This window comes from Rhipicephalus microplus, chromosome 8 (genome assembly GCF_043290135.1).
Source record: "Rhipicephalus microplus isolate Deutch F79 chromosome 8, USDA_Rmic, whole genome shotgun sequence".
Taxonomy (NCBI): domain Eukaryota; kingdom Metazoa; phylum Arthropoda; class Arachnida; order Ixodida; family Ixodidae; genus Rhipicephalus; species Rhipicephalus microplus.
The window spans coordinates 109023276-109038213 of NC_134707.1; the positions used below are offsets into that span (position 1 = coordinate 109023276).

Here is a 14938-nt window from a genome sequence, read left to right on the forward strand (position 1 = left end):
GTGGTGTAATTGATTGATATGTGGGGTTTAACGTCCCAAAACCACTATATGATTATGAGAGACGCCGTAGTGGAGGGCTCCGAAAATTTAGACCACCTGGGGTTCTTTAACATGCACCCAAATCTGAGCACACGGGCCTACAACATTACCGCCTCCATCGGAAATGCAGCCGCCGCAGCCGGGATTCGAACCCGTGCCCTGCGGGTCAGCAGCCGAGTACCTTAGCCACACCACCGCGGCGGGGCTCACGGTGGTGTATAGGAATAAAACTATTCGTCATATTATCCCAGAAAACACATTTAAAACGTGTCTTGCGTGTTCTTATGCCCATCATCTTATGTTTATTCATTTATGTCCTCTGTTCCTTTGACGAAGCTGGTGTCAAATTATTTTAGAAACAAAGCGACGAACCATTGCCATAGTTACGTTTTAGGTTTGTGCAGACTTGGAAAAACAGCAAAGTCGATGTAAATTACAAAATAAAGCATACTTTAAGTAATCGTGATGCATTCGCTACATCTCGTTTCAACAGATTGTGAGTGTGGTGAACATCGTCATCATTGTCCTGATGGTTCTCTTCCTCGGTCACTATTTGGAGGAGCTGCCTATTGTGAGTACTTTGGAATGAACCTTAATATTTAGCCTTTTTTTTTTCCTTATTTTTGTTATCCATGCACTAAGATAAGCTTATTACGCGAATGGAAGGGTTACCTCTGCGGGGTCATTTTTTATTTTTTTTGCTGACACGTATGTAGTAATGAACCATGAAGGCTAAAAATATCATCAAATCGTACTGCTTTTCTTAAAGCAGACATATTCGCATAGTTACGCACAACGGATCTGAGATATAACTTGGTCATTGCCACAATAATACAGTTGACAGGTTCTGATTAACGAGTGAAGTATCGGACAGCGCAGCAAATATATTTCGACCATGCTTAGTTAAGAGACCGCTGGTGCCGTGGTTAGGAACCCAACACGGAAAACAATTATAGCTCTCTATACGTCATATTTTACGCTTCATCTTGGCTGAACAGCGCAAACAGCTCCGCCCTCTTCCCGTGTGTGCTGTTCTGCCAAGATGAACCCATGCCATTTCGCTCAAGCTTCAATTCTTATACCTTACACTTTCATTTGATTTGATGAACCTTTTTCATGAATTCATGAACCTGATGGGCTATAGAAAAAATTTCTAGACGCTGTTATTCCTGAACAAACTCCAAAAGTATCAGAAACTGGCAGTTCCATTTGGCAACTCCGGAATATAGCTCCTTTGGGAAATCTCGACTTATTGACAACAGCTTTAATTTTTCAATTTAAATTCCGTCAGAACATAAGTAACAAGTGTTATTGACCCATGAGTGGTGTTTGCTAAATATTGCTTTTTATAGTAGCTTGGCAGGTTAGCCTATTCTTACAGCACGTGCATAGCGCATACGAGTCTTCATTCAGTTGCCTTCCCTTTCATTAAAATGTTTTTGTTGCTTCTGCCAACAACGCGCATGTTTTCTGTTTCATTTCAGTGCGTCTTGGCGGCCATCATCGTGACGTCGTTGAAGAAAATTGTCATGCAGGTTCAGGACTTCAAGCGCTACTGGGACATTTCGAAGATCGACGGAGTAAGTACGCACCCAGTCTTTTTGTCACACACTCAGATGGCCCCGAGTGATACTGCGCTAGACAGTAAAGCCCTGCTTTTTGCTACAATTCTCGTGATTCAGTACTCTGCAAATCAATTTGTAATCCGAGCATGCAAAATCATCCACAAAAATATCGATTCGTTTGTGATACTTTTCTGGGTTACACTCACGAAACAATCTATTTTTTTCTGCATTGGTATGGATAACACCTTTACTTTTATCAGTCTAAAAGAAATGCACCATGCATACGAAACTTCGAAGCAGTCATTGCAGTAGTGATAGTAAGAGTCTACTTGAACGTAGGTACCCGACAACTTTTTTCGTGATCATGTTGGCTACCAATGATATTGTTTGTTCAGGAACTTGGGTTGAATACGTAAAATACGTAAATACGTAAAAACACGTTACAAGCACGTAAAATAGGTAAATAAACTTTAAACATCCCTCCTATACATCTAAGGTTTATTTACAAACGCATTCCTCTTCAATTTTACAGCAAGTGTGGATGGTCTCTTTCGGTGCCACCGTCATCTTCGACGTCATCACTGGACTGGCCATTGGCGTCGGCTTTTCGCTTCTCACTCTCATCTACAAGATTCAGAGGTGAGTGTTTGAAGCGCACCTAAGGACCCTTGCTCGAATTGTTTCTCGACACGTCCCACCTTCACTGGGCGCATTGAAAGTAAACAATTAAAATTATCCGGAGCGTATTGAGAGCCTTCCCTGCAGCATTTTCAGTATTACGCAGAATATCTTTCAATCATAAACATCTATCATTAGCGCTCATCCAATCCCAGGAATTGGGGACATCTGCTCGTGACTGGTAGGCTTGGCCTACCTCTCAGCAGCAGGTACGACGGTCTGCCCTAACTTAATGGGAAATAGGCTAGAAAAATTGTTTCTCCTCAAAAAAATCAGTTATCAAAAATGCCAGGCCTGCAGCACACAGTCACAGCGAAAGCTAGATGAGTGAAATTCACGTGTGGCTTCACAGGTCACTTGAATACCGCCCATAAAAACACTTGGGATCCCATTGTTAAATATTAAACGCGGTGGGAAGCTAGGTGGTTTTAGGTGCGGCACTGTAACTTTGGCGGACTGTTCAGGTACGTCTCTGCTATATAAGGCTGGGAGTCGTTTTTTGTTACTAGCTTTTTTTGTCATATATCATTTTTTTTCATGTCTTCTGTTTAGTTACGGCTAGGGAGACGAGAGATGGCGCTATGTGCACATGTCTCCAAATCCTGGTCATGCTGCACAGCAAATCAAAACGCCATATACACGTTTTTTTTTTTTAATCTGAAAGAATACAGAAAGCTCTTAAGTGCGACATTACATTATATCAACTGTGTCTCAGATAGTTCCTTCTATGTTTCTGAGACAATGAAGCAAATCTCGCGCCAATAATACCATTGAATAATGCTTCTCTAAATGTTGTATGTAGCGCTTTTTACCGTCTGCTTTTTCACGCGCACACAATTTCTATTCCGCTATGGAGACACGTGTCACATGCTTGCAGCAAATATTTTTACGCTACAACGTATCGATATAAAACCTCAGGTGTGCTCGCAGCTGCAAATGCGCGACAGGCAGCTCGATCGAGCATATTTTAACGTTTTTTGGTGAAAACTGTGAACACGGTACATTTGTGCTTTCTACCTCATCGAACCTTCTACTGATGTACGAGAAAACAATTCTTTTATTATGTCTGTACCGCTAGTATGTTCACGGGAAACAGGCCATAAGCAGTCTAATTTTTTCAAACATTTTTTATACTTTGCGCATGTTTCATACGGCGCTCGATCATACGTCATACACGTGTAACTTAAATAAAAAAATTCAAGAATAACACATGAAATCCGTGGAATCCACCAGGATGAACACGAAGTGTTTTTTACTTGCTGCGCAAAAAAAAGGTATGATCTGTTAATTATCGCAGCCTTTCCGGCTTGTTTTAGCGTTTAACAATTACTTGAATGAATGTTGCGTGCCAATATTTTCCGAAATGGTGTACTTTTTTTGAATTCCTAGGTCGCGAAATACGTTTTACTTGACGTCCAAGCATTTAAGCTTTGAGGGAATTAAAGTCGCTGTGTTGAAGAAAAAAAAATAAACTAGCGCAAAGTAGCGATTACAGTACAAATGTCAGAAGGTAAATCTCACAAGGCGTAACAGTTTATCGTACAGCATATCTTAACCGCGAGAGATCAAACATTCCTCTTCCTCCTGTCGCGCCCCACCACGGTGGTCTAGTGGCTAAAGTACTCGGCTGCTAACCCAAAGGTCACAGGTTCAAACCCCGGCTACGGCGGCTGCATTTTCGGTGAAGTCAAAAACACCGAGATCCGTGTAGGGTGGTTTCAATGCACTTTGCAGAAGCCCATGTAGCCGAAATTACCTGTACCCTCCACAACGGAGTCTCTCATAGTCATATGGTGGTTTTGTGACGTTAAACCTAAGACACTGTTATTGTTCATAGCAAAAAACATCGTGGGTATACGAAAGAAGAAAGTTACAGGACAGAGTGCTTGTGGCGCTCTGTTCTGTTGATTTTCTTCTCTCGCGCACCCGCGCTTTTTTTTTTATAATGAGTCTAGGCCAACAGGCTCATGTTTTTACCCTTTTATTAATTATTCTTTCTGCTGCCACCCTTACATTGTTTGAGTGCTATCATTCACACAAAAAAGGTAATCTCCATGCACGACAACACAACTAAGGTGATTAATCAGCCCACACGCATCAACTAAGATAAGTATAGCGTGCATTTTAAAGTAACCGAAAAGTATCCGATAATACATACATTATACAGTGACATTCTGTCGCACTTAACATTGTAACTTGGCCCACGTGGCCTCAGAAGAAATTTTTCACTGAGTTGTAACAATTACTTCGATTTTTTTTAATAGGCCAAAGACGTTCCTCCTTGGCTCGGTGGCTGATACTGAGTTCTTCGTGCCCATCAAGAAATACCAGATGGTAAGACCTTATTGACAGTGTCGTGGCTTTAGGTGAGGAGAACAGGGTTACACATAGACAAATGAAGCAGATAATATAAAGCTCAGATGTAACCTTATGAGCACACTGAGCAATTGGCTATTCATGAAAAAAAAACTGCGCGATTTAAGTGTTATAGACAATCGCGACAGAAAATGTACAATGGCTGATAGATTACTTGCCTGATCTTGCTACTTCAGATCGAAGAAGAAAATTACCCGACTTACAAATCAGCCACGTTTTTCACACAGCATGAAATTTCAGTTTGAGAGAAAGTTTAGTACAAGCGCTGATCACATATTTTGCGGTATGTGCAGGTTGACGAGGTTCCCAAGATCAAAATCTTCCATTTCGGGGGACCTGTTCACTTCGCCAACACGGAATACTTCAAGGAGCAGCTGAACAAGAAGATTGGCTTCACTGTCAGGTGAGATAAATTATGCTGGTTCATTCAGGGTTCCAGTAATTTGCACCATCGCCAGTAGTTCGAAAATTGTATTTCTTCCGGGAAGACGTCATCGCTAAATCCTGTTTGGCGAATTTTCGCCTAAGCTTGGAATACCTAACACATTAATTGCCTCAGACGGACATTTTTAACGTCCTCAATCTTCGTGAAATGCGATGAAGTTTAGAGAAAGAAATCTCACAAATCATTTACAGGTAGCAGGAGGGGGCTGGAAAGGGCGCTTGATGTACTGTCTAGAAAAATTATTGATGATTTTAAAAATGTTTTATATTTCAATGACTTTGCGAAATTTGTACACAGCAAGGAAGAAGTCCAGACAGGAAGTTAACTGGCACTGAGAAATTACTTGCAGCTTTTACACTAATTTCCGCAGCAAAACAACTTTGGTGGTGTTATTTGTGTACTTAGGTCCGGTAACGTATATTTCTGCCAAATTTACCCCTGCCAAGAATGCATTGCTTTCTGTAAATGTTAAGTCACGGAATATGACATAAAGTTCTATCAGATTATTGTGAAAATTGTAATTGAAATAACTCAACACTTATTCTGATGACTGAGCATACGTAGGATACCGTATTTTGGGAATAAAATTATACAAAAATTATATCGACAGTCAAGTTTATCTCATACCATACGTGTTGTTTTCATTTACGGTACGCTGATAAATTGCTGAGAAATTACACTTATCAGTAACTGCTCACCAAAAATAAATAAAATAACTGGTATTAACCAACATGAACGCATGCTCCGTGTGATTGGCTGGTGTGGTTTAATATCGTGAGGTTGATTATATTTTGATTAAATATGAAACACGTTTCTCATAACTACGGAAAACGCAATGTGTGACACGGCATTTTATTCTCTCAACAGAGACGTGCTGAAAGCCCGGAAACGAGCCCAGAAGGGATCCACTTGCAACATCGCCAACCTAGTCAAGGTGCGTTGCGGAGCAACATTGACGTTGAATGTTGTCTCAAACAAGCGAGCGGCTCATTCTCTGGAAGATGCACATTTGTTTTTCTGTTCAAACTGAACGGGGCAGACTCTAAGGTGTGGACGCTTAAGTAGACTTAAATTGTGAAAACAGGCCCTGCTACCCACAAGGTTTCTCGGTGACATTAGCAAACTGTGCTAACAACGTTGTGACGACTTCGTTTAGCCTGGTGTGAAAATCTTTTGCAAACATATATTGCGAGTACTCGGGTCTTTGCTTCTGAATTTGGTGAGGATATAAAAGATGAAGTTGGATTCCGTCCACAGTTTTGTGCCGGAACGATGTTCAGTCGTGCTAAATATGGTTTGCAACGCGCCGTTTGAGCTGGAAATGGCTCCAAGGCTGCAAGTCGGCACCCACATAGACGAAATTGGTGACTTCGACATCCTAAATTGGTGCCACGTTCTGCACCAAATGAACGTTTGTCAGATTCATTGTTGAGGCCACTTGAATCAAAGCTAGACTGTTTCAAAACATTATTGAGTGAGACTGTACTGAAAACAGAGCACCCGCACATATCGGCCAGTCTGCAACAAAAAAAAAAAACTGGTGTCTTGTGTTCAGCATGGTGCCATTCGCCTTTTTCGTCATTTCTTTCTGGGTGCTCGCTATCTTTGTGTTACTTAAAGTGATCATGACGGGAAGGAATTTTTCTTCCGTGGCAGTAACTCAGTAAAAGAGCATCTTAATATTTTCTTTGGTTAGACGCACGAATTAATGTTGCGCTCCTTTTCTCTGCACAGGACTCGCCGATGCTGGGCGCTGAGTCCAAGAACGCCTCGTTGAACTGCAGCGTGGCCGCGGACCTGTGCTCGCTCAAGTCGAGCAACAGTTGCGTCGCCGAAATGCTCGCCCTGCCCAGCCACATCATCCTGGACTTCTCGCGCGTGTCCTTCATGGACGGATCGAGCATCGCCCTTCTCAAATCGGTCAGTCTAATGCCTTGGTGTAAGTTCACAAACATCGCAAGGGTGGAACACAGCGCTTGCCATGGTGGCCATTTTGTTTCTGTAAAACGTTTGTTTGATTTTGACTCGTATAAAAATTAAAATCCCGCCAAGAAAGCACATTCAGAAATGAACACGAATTTCCAAACCACGTAATTGTATTCGTCTACTGGGTATTCTCTGAAACTGATCGGGCAACAGTTGCGATTTTAGTAATGCCACATTAGTGAGATTACTGAAACAAACTGGTTCCTGGTTCAAACAATTGACAACAAGGGTTGTTGAACATTGAGTAGACGCTAAAAGAAAAAAACAGGCAATCAAATTGTCGAACGCGCAATACTTAACTGCCAAGTCATTCAAATATATTATGTTTGAAAGATCAATTTTGAGGGAGTCACATGAGAGGAGTGTCTTGCCCCCCCCCCCTCCTATCCTGAGAACAGGGGAGTTCAGAACCCCCTAAGCCCTCCATAGTTCAAGCCAATGGTATATAAAAAAAAAACTGGTGGCCTTTGAGTTGGGAACCATAGCCTTTTTTTTTTTCGTATGCGAGAATCTCGATACAACTAGATCAAGTTTCTGAAAAATAATCGTAACAAACAACTTGACAAGATCAGATTCATGACCACTATTCTCATCCGAGGTTAAAAGACATTGATTAGCTATCAAAATGAAGGAAATGCAGAAATTTGTAGAAAAATGCTTGCAGAAAATAATTACCAAGGCTAGGATGCTTTTATCTAAAAACATATAACACTGCATGGGTTGGCAGAAATTCATTATCCATAGTTTTCAGTGCGCAAAGAACCAACCAAGACTAAAAAATGCCCTGAAACGGTTTTGACGATTTTTTAAAAACAAATTGGGCCGGTATGCCAAGACCAAAGTGTAATTTGTAGACTGATTTTGAGCTCTTTGCGTAAACTGTGTAATTCATTAAAGCGCTTTGAAGCTGCGAATAGCTCCAGATCGCTGCAGATCACTGCGACTCGGCCAAACGCGTTTTCAACCGTCCATACACCAAGCGACACGCTCTGCCCCACTGACGTCATCGTTTCCAGCTGATTTGATTGGCTGTGGAACGCGCAGCACAGACTGCCGGTATCAGATCGCCGGCTGGATTTGCGCGTATGCAGTCTCACGCCACATCGTGACGCAGGCGCCGTGAAGGCAGAGCTTAGCCCCGAGCGCTCGAAGGAAGAGTTGAGGGCAGTTGAGGCTGAAAAATGAAGTGGAGGTGGAAGGTTTTTTTTTTTTTTTAGAACTCGTAGCTCCGTGAATAATAGTTGTTTTCGTTAAACTCTGGTGCTAATGATCTGCTCAAGTAGTGGTCTAATCAGCAACAGAATCTGAAAAAAATCGTTTCAGGGGCCCTCTAAGCTAAGAACAAGGGCTTTTTACAGCCTTCTCGTACGTATGTGCTGTGAACTTCCCGTAATTAACGCATGACGCCTATATGCTGCATTTTATTCCCATTTCGCATATATCATGATTAGTGCACTTTATGAAAATAGAGACATTCCATGAATCTTCTAAACAAATAATCGCAGATGACAAATAGGTATTCATAGCTGCAAGAAACTTACGCTGTCTTTCATTCTCATTCCAGCTAAAACGAGATTACGACTCCGTCGATGTCAAGCTCTTCATTGCTGCGTGTTCTGGTAAGCACATTTTGACTTTGCGTTGAACGATGTCTCGTAAAGCACACTACAGGCACGCAAACACACTTACAGAACGATTTTAACAAAAAAGCGGTCGATCACGCGCACAGATAACTTCACCATGTCATAGCAGCGACATCGGTTGACACAAGTTAATTGTATATGGCCATTTCATTCAATCAAAATCCGAAGATTACACGTTCCCAGTTCACTAATCAGTGCAACTAATCTATTGCCACCACTACAGTACTTAGGCGGAACATTTAGGTGTAGACGTGCATAAATAGGTCACCGTGCTCCGGAAAAAAAAAAAGCATATGCAAGGCTACTGATTAGTTATAGTAATCTTCAGATAACTGAACATTCGTTTTAACGTAGGTAGCAAATGGAGTTCAGTAACGTCATGCCGAAAAATATGACCCGAAGTTGTAAGAGTTCCTCAGACGAAGCTGTTAGCTCGCATTCTACATCAATGTCAGGAGAAAAAAACAAGCAGCACCCGAATACCCAGGGGGCATGGTGTGAGAATATATTCTCAAATGTTACCTTCGCCCTTCGCGAATATGAAGGCTTTCCATTCAATCGCTGCTGCTACGACGCCTTGTGTGATGAAATAAGTATCGATGTAGAGCGTTTCAGGCTGTGCATTTGCGCGGTATCACTAAATGCACAGGCTCCAATCAATATTTGTACCTTACTGTCAACCGTACAATCAGCACGATTGTGGTATTGCATTGTTAGCTACCACTACTCTCTGGTTTTTTTTTTCATAATTGTGTTTATGTGTTTATGGTAGATGCAACAAAATGGCACACATCTCCAAGATAACAGATGTTTGAATTGACGAATGGTCGTTGAAGAACCAATGCCGCTAAAGTTAGTTTCACACAGAGGGCGCTTGATGCAGAGGGTGCTGAGAAACTAAGGCTACTGTTAGCTTCAACAACTATTAGCTCTATTCATGAGTGTTGCTTTTACTTCCAAATTTTGATTTTCAGTAATGAATCCACTTTCCAGACAATGGGCGCTTCGGCGAGCACGTACTTGTAGTAATAATAATTCTTTGGTTTTACCAGCCCCAAAGCACACTATCATTACAAGGGACGTCATAATGGAAGGCTCTGAAAATTTCCACCACCTGGGTTTTTTTAACGTACACCTAAATCTAGGCATATGGACCTCAAGCATCTTCACTTCTACTGATAATGCAGCCGTGGCAGCCGGAATTTGATTGCGCGACCTTCAGGTTAGCAGTCGAGGGCCATAGCCACTGTATATAACCAAGGTGTGTGGCAAGCAAGTTATCTATGTGTCTCACATGTCATTCAGGTCATTCATTTCTTTCGCACCGCAACTCTGAATACCCTGTCTCCAGACACGGGAAGTGTTTTTATTCCTCTGTTGTTGTTTTTTTCTCCTACCTCCTGCACAGACTCTGTCTTCGACTTCCTACGCAAGGCGGACGCAGTGGAATTCCTCGGCTCAGACGCTTTCTTCCCGTCCGTTTTCGACGCTGTTCAGGCAGCCCAGCATCCCAACAAGGTACGAACTACAACGAACCCACATATATCGCTCACTGTATGCGCAGCCGCAAGGGTCTTAACTGTGGGAAGGTAAAATAAAAGAATTGTCATTTCATAAAGCATTTTAGTGACTAAATGAAAAAAGTAGATTTCCAGACCACAGCTTTGTATTTTAGAGCGCAACGGGCGTCATTGCTGTGAGAAATTGGTTTACCTTGGGCACACAGCCAGACAAAATAAACTTAGGTTAGCTAAGTAATCGTGAAGCCCTACTAAGACAGCTCTCGCTTCTTTTGATTCAGCTCGATATTCACTACATCTGCAACATTGAACTGGGCGACATGGTAACATTAGGCTAATATTTGCAGCTATAACATTTTATCATTCAGGGCAGTTGGAAAATGGGGTTTAAGAAACTTCAAGCGCTTTGCAAACGAGCTATTATGAATTGAGAAACAGGGTGCAACATGACCTATTCGTGTACGTTCTTCCGCTTGATGTTAATTGCAGCTGGTCAATTATATATACACCATAAAGCATGTTTCCCCTCGGCAATGAGTGTACTACAAGATATGTGCGGTTTTGGAACATTACAGGAAAATGAACCCGCAGTGGGTGCTTTCACCTCTCTTCAGGCATAACAAATTTGCCGATACTTATTCTCCGAAATTCTTCACGCTACCAACTTTGTACACGGCGTTAGTTTTTACAAAGAGAGCGTGATAACACTATCAATTCTAAATAATCTACCCCGAGAGAACGAAAAGTACTAATTTCTTCAATGTATGACGTCTCCCGACAATGTACGTCTCCCGACAATTCCATTTCATTATACGAGATAAATGACTCCGGATGTCAGGTTATTTACTCTTTGGATGCATTATTGTCATTTCAGTTCATCGGAGCCATTCCTGAGCCCCCACCCTCCATCGTCGAACCAGAGCCAGACGCAGTATCTGTAGACACTCACCCTGAAGTTTCAGAGTAAGTGTTAATTAATAGTATTGAAATAAATAGGTCGTTCTCCTAACTAATATTAACATCCATTTCGATTGACGTTTAAGTAATGATTCACTTTGTGCGATATTTAAATGGTTAAGTAAAGGTTTACTCAGTGTATGGTCAATGCCCGGAGGATACAATGTGTTGTTGAGGTGCAGGCTAAGCCAATTTGGCATCTGCTTGAGCAAATTTGTATGAGTCGCAGCTGTTTATATCAGCCTATTTAGGCGGAAGATCATCCATAAGAAATGCGTCCAGCGATGTATACGTAAACCACAACGAAGAAAGCATAAGTATTTGAAGACATCGTAGCAACCGTAATCATTGAATAGAAAAGACAGCTAACACGCATACGCAATAATGCTTGCATGGAAAGTCTTAGAACTCCTCAGATTGCTTAGTATGCATAATGTATTATTGACGTTTGCGCATGTCCAATCGTCTTGAAGCCATGAATATGGCATCACTTTGGCTAATATAAAATTTTTGACTACCTTTTTATATGCTTCGTGATCAAATATGCTAATTATTTTCTTTTTTTTTCTCTACTACAGATTTCTTTGAAAGAGATTCCCAAGTTTACAAGCAGCAGTCGTGACGTCACATCTCGCTTTTGCATTTTTGTAAATATTTGTAATAAACATCCCTACATGTTTTAGTATTTATTCACCAATATAATTGGTCTCTTTCTGCACTATTGTGTTTTTTTTTCTTTATAAGTAAGTACTACGACTGTTTGTTTCAAACGAACATGCAGGCTTCTCTTTAGGAAATTATAAAGTGTTTGAAAGCGTTTAATAAAACTCGCGCTCTAGCGATTTTCAGACATGTACGCTTCGTTGAGGCGCAAATATTCTTTGTCACTGAAATTACATTGCACAGACTAGCTAACATATGAATGTTAAAGGTAGTTTCTTGCATTGGCTCGTGGGCCGTGTGCATACAATAGAAGGCTGCAGGTGCGAGCCAGTTTATGGCGTACCATAATTTAGCATTGAAAGTTGCAGGCAGTCTGAGATGTTCGTAGTTTAAATTCAAAAGTGATATCGAAGGTGGTCACGCTTGGCGTGCAGAAAAAAGCAGCCTACCTGTAACATCCGACCGGAACCACTCTGGTTAAGGAAGCGAAGCGTCTCGTCACCTTAAAGGAGCCCTGCGACACTTTTTGAGCATGGTCAGAAAACGCTGCCGATCGGTAGTGGAGGCCGCTGACAACACACGAGCTAACTATTATAGCACAGCACGCGGCCTGTAATTCACAATAAATCATCAGTCAGCTAAGAATAGCTTTCTCTTCTCTTGACAAGTCACGAAAAATAAGCCCAGTAAGCCCATCTATCAGCCATTGGCTGATTTGAACATGAAAAGCTCGGTTGTTGCAGAGGCCGCCGCGAGAGGCCGTCACTTGTCCACGCGTGCGCGGGCGATCACACTGAGAAGCCACGCATTCGAAGAAAAAAAAAGACAAAAGGGGTTTAAGGTCATGAGGCACGCGTGAAGTTTCTCTGTGGTGCTGGCATTCCTCCCTGCTTAGCTTCCAGCGCTTTTGTCCGGACGAGAGAAGACAGAATGTGACTGAATGCAACGTGTGGCAAATCTTTTAAACTCCGCTCGTACTGGACGGATTCTTATAATTTTTGCAGCGTTCAATTTGTGAGGTAATACGCTTTTCCAGTGAATTAGTTCCAAGGTTACTCAAAAAAAGTGTTTCAGGCCCCTTTAAATTTTCGTGAAAAGTGTCAAATTATCTCGCTGCACTCACGAATCACTTGGATTTTGTGTTTGGTGCTTAATACCCATGTTTCTTCCTAAATGTGTGCAAGAAAACCTGAATATCAATCATCTTTTTTTTTTTGTTTGGTATAATACCCAAGATTAAGCCACTACAGCATTTCCTCTTGCAGACAGGCAAAACAGTTTTTCTTTTTGTTCCCGCCGGAGCGGAGGTCTTCGCTACAACTGATAAGAGTTGTACTGGGAATGTGCAATCGCACAGTACATGAAGTTTCTTTGGATACCTATTCTTTATTATGATAACAATTATATAGACACTACTGGTTGGATTTGGCCGCTGGCGTCAACGACGGTGACCACCGTAATTCACCGTTATATATAAGTGTCTATATATATATGAAAACGCAAGAAAAAAATAATCCAGAAAAAAGACTCCGGCATGCGGATTCGACTTCTTGATTCGTCTGAATTGGCGGCTTGTGGTTACTTCGGGTCCAGAGCCGCTCTGGACATGAAGTAACCATAAGCCACCGTAGATCGTGTCCCCCTTTTTCGAAAAAAAAATACAATTTTGCACAAAATAAGGATTAGTTTATTTGGTGGTCCTAATTTCAGACCTATAACTCCCACCAGCATTGTGGCTTTCCACATTATACTTCTAGTATGTGCGGGTACATGCATTTCAGTTTTGGCAGTTATGTATTTGAATGTTCAGGCACTCGCCGCTCCATATTTCGAACCATCAACTTTTTGGTTATGAACTGAACATTACTCGCACTCGGCTACCGTCTGCTAACTTTCTGTCTCCCCCTAACCCGCTTGCCTTCTCTGGCAATCCAGTTAGTTACCCATAACGACCAGCGGTTACCCTGTCTACGCACTACATACCCGGCACATGTAGATTTCCTCTTCTTGATTTCAATTATGATATCCTTAACTCCGGTTTGTTCTCTGATCCACTCTGCTCTCTTCTTGTCTCCTAACGTTACACCTACCATTTTCCTTTCGATTGCTCGCTGCGCCGTCCTCAATTTAAGCTGAACCCTATATGTAAGTCTCCACCTTTTTGCTCCGTAGCTAGGTATATACCGGCAAGATGCAGCTGTTATATACCTTCCTCTTGAGGGATAGTGGCAATCTACCTGTCATCATTTGGAAGTGCTTGTCAAGTGTGCTCCAACCCATTCTTATTCTTCTAGTTACTTCAATCTCATGGTCCGGCTCCGTGGTTATTACCTGTGCTAAGTAGACAAAGTCTTTTACAACTTGAATGGCACTATTACCTATCTGGAAGCGCTGCTCTTTTCCGAAGTTGTTGTACATTACTTTCGTTTTCTGCAGATTAATTTTAAGACCCACCTTTCTGCTCTCCTTGTCTAACTCCGTAATCATGAGTTGCAATTCGTCCCTTGAATTACTCAGCACTGCAATGTCATCGGCGAAGCGCAGGTTACTATGGTACTTTCCATTAACTCTTATCCCTAACTGTTTCCATTCTAGGCTTCTGAAAACCTCCTGTAAGCATGCGGTAAATAGCATAAGGGAGATTGTGTCACCCTGCCTTACACCCTTCTTGAGTGATATTCTGTTGCTTTTTTTATCAAGCACTATGGTAGCAGTTCATCCTCTGTAGATTTCTTCCGGGATGATTATATATACTTCATCGACGCCCTGATTCCGCAGTGTCTGCATGACGGCTGATATTTCTACTTAATCAAGCGCCTTCTCGTAATCTATGAAGGCTTTGAATAGTGGTTGGTTATATTCTCAGCATTTCTCTATTACATGATTGATAGTATGAATGTGGTCGATTGTTGAGTAGCCTATTCGAAATCCTGCTTGTTCCTTTGGTTGATTGAATTCTAATGTTTTCTTTACTCTGTTAGCAATTACCTTTGTAAATAGCTTGTATACTACAGAGAGCAAGCTGATCAGCCTGTAATTCTTCAAGTCCTTGTCATCACCTTTTTT

At 41.7% G+C, this 14938-nt stretch overlaps 1 protein-coding gene across 9 annotated transcripts in view; it reads left to right on the forward strand.

Moving 5' to 3' along the window:
* Positions 1–11911, forward strand: part of LOC119163914 (prestin) — a 280268-nt gene extending 268357 nt beyond the window's left edge. For all 9 annotated transcript variants that reach the window (XM_037415982.2, XM_075872469.1, XM_075872470.1 and 6 more), the window contains 11 exons: positions 533–610; positions 1524–1619; positions 2137–2243; positions 4547–4616; positions 4952–5061; positions 5971–6037; positions 6838–7023; positions 8654–8708; positions 10141–10250; positions 11127–11215; positions 11788–11911. In XM_037415982.2, the coding sequence (XP_037271879.1) occupies positions 533–610; positions 1524–1619; positions 2137–2243; positions 4547–4616; positions 4952–5061; positions 5971–6037; positions 6838–7023; positions 8654–8708; positions 10141–10250; positions 11127–11215; positions 11788–11797 (978 nt within the window). In that variant the 3' untranslated portion in view covers positions 11798–11911. The remainder of the gene's footprint in view (positions 1–532; positions 611–1523; positions 1620–2136; positions 2244–4546; positions 4617–4951; positions 5062–5970; positions 6038–6837; positions 7024–8653; positions 8709–10140; positions 10251–11126; positions 11216–11787) is intronic.
* The last annotated feature ends 3027 nt before the right edge of the window (positions 11912–14938 follow it).